This window comes from Empidonax traillii, unplaced genomic scaffold (genome assembly GCF_003031625.1).
Source record: "Empidonax traillii isolate 1590-97213 ecotype Southwest subspecies unplaced genomic scaffold, ASM303162v1 scaffold1885:size52609, whole genome shotgun sequence".
NCBI lineage: Eukaryota > Metazoa > Chordata > Aves > Passeriformes > Tyrannidae > Empidonax > Empidonax traillii.
The window spans coordinates 21,927-22,294 of record NW_020957078.1 but is presented as its reverse complement, the minus strand read 5'-3'; the positions used below and the strand labels follow the sequence as shown (position 1 = coordinate 22,294).

The 368-nt window shown below is 57.1% G+C and overlaps 1 protein-coding gene across 1 annotated transcript in view; it reads right to left on the bottom strand.

The window, feature by feature from the left end:
* The window catches only part of LOC114071191 (protocadherin-16-like), a 31,533-nt gene that overhangs the window by 20,557 nt on the left and 10,608 nt on the right, over positions 1 to 368 (bottom strand). Inside the window, 1 exon segment of the mRNA XM_027908931.1 lies at positions 78 to 187. Coding sequence (XP_027764732.1) covers positions 78 to 187 — 110 coding nt within the window.

Here is a 368-nt window from a genome sequence, read left to right as displayed (position 1 = left end):
TCTCGCCTCTGCTGCCCGTGCCGCTGCCGCTCTGGCCGCCACTGGCCGGGCGAGCGAGCAGCCTGCGGGGGCAGGACGCTGCGGCGGCGGCGGCTGCGGCTCCAGCGCCGCTCGGCGGCGGCCAACAGCGACACCCGGAGGCGCCGCCGCAGCACTGCAGCCGCCTTTGGGCTGGATTTTTGAAAACCTATTTATTATTGAAAGACCTGTTTTCCTGGTTTCACACACCTATTTTCCTGCTTCAAATCCCACAACTCAGGCTCCTCTTTCTGCTAGCGAAGTATTTAGTATTTATTCACGCCCAAGTTGAGTTGAGTAAATACTCAACACTCAACTTGTGAAGCCACCAGAATGTATGAAGCATAAAT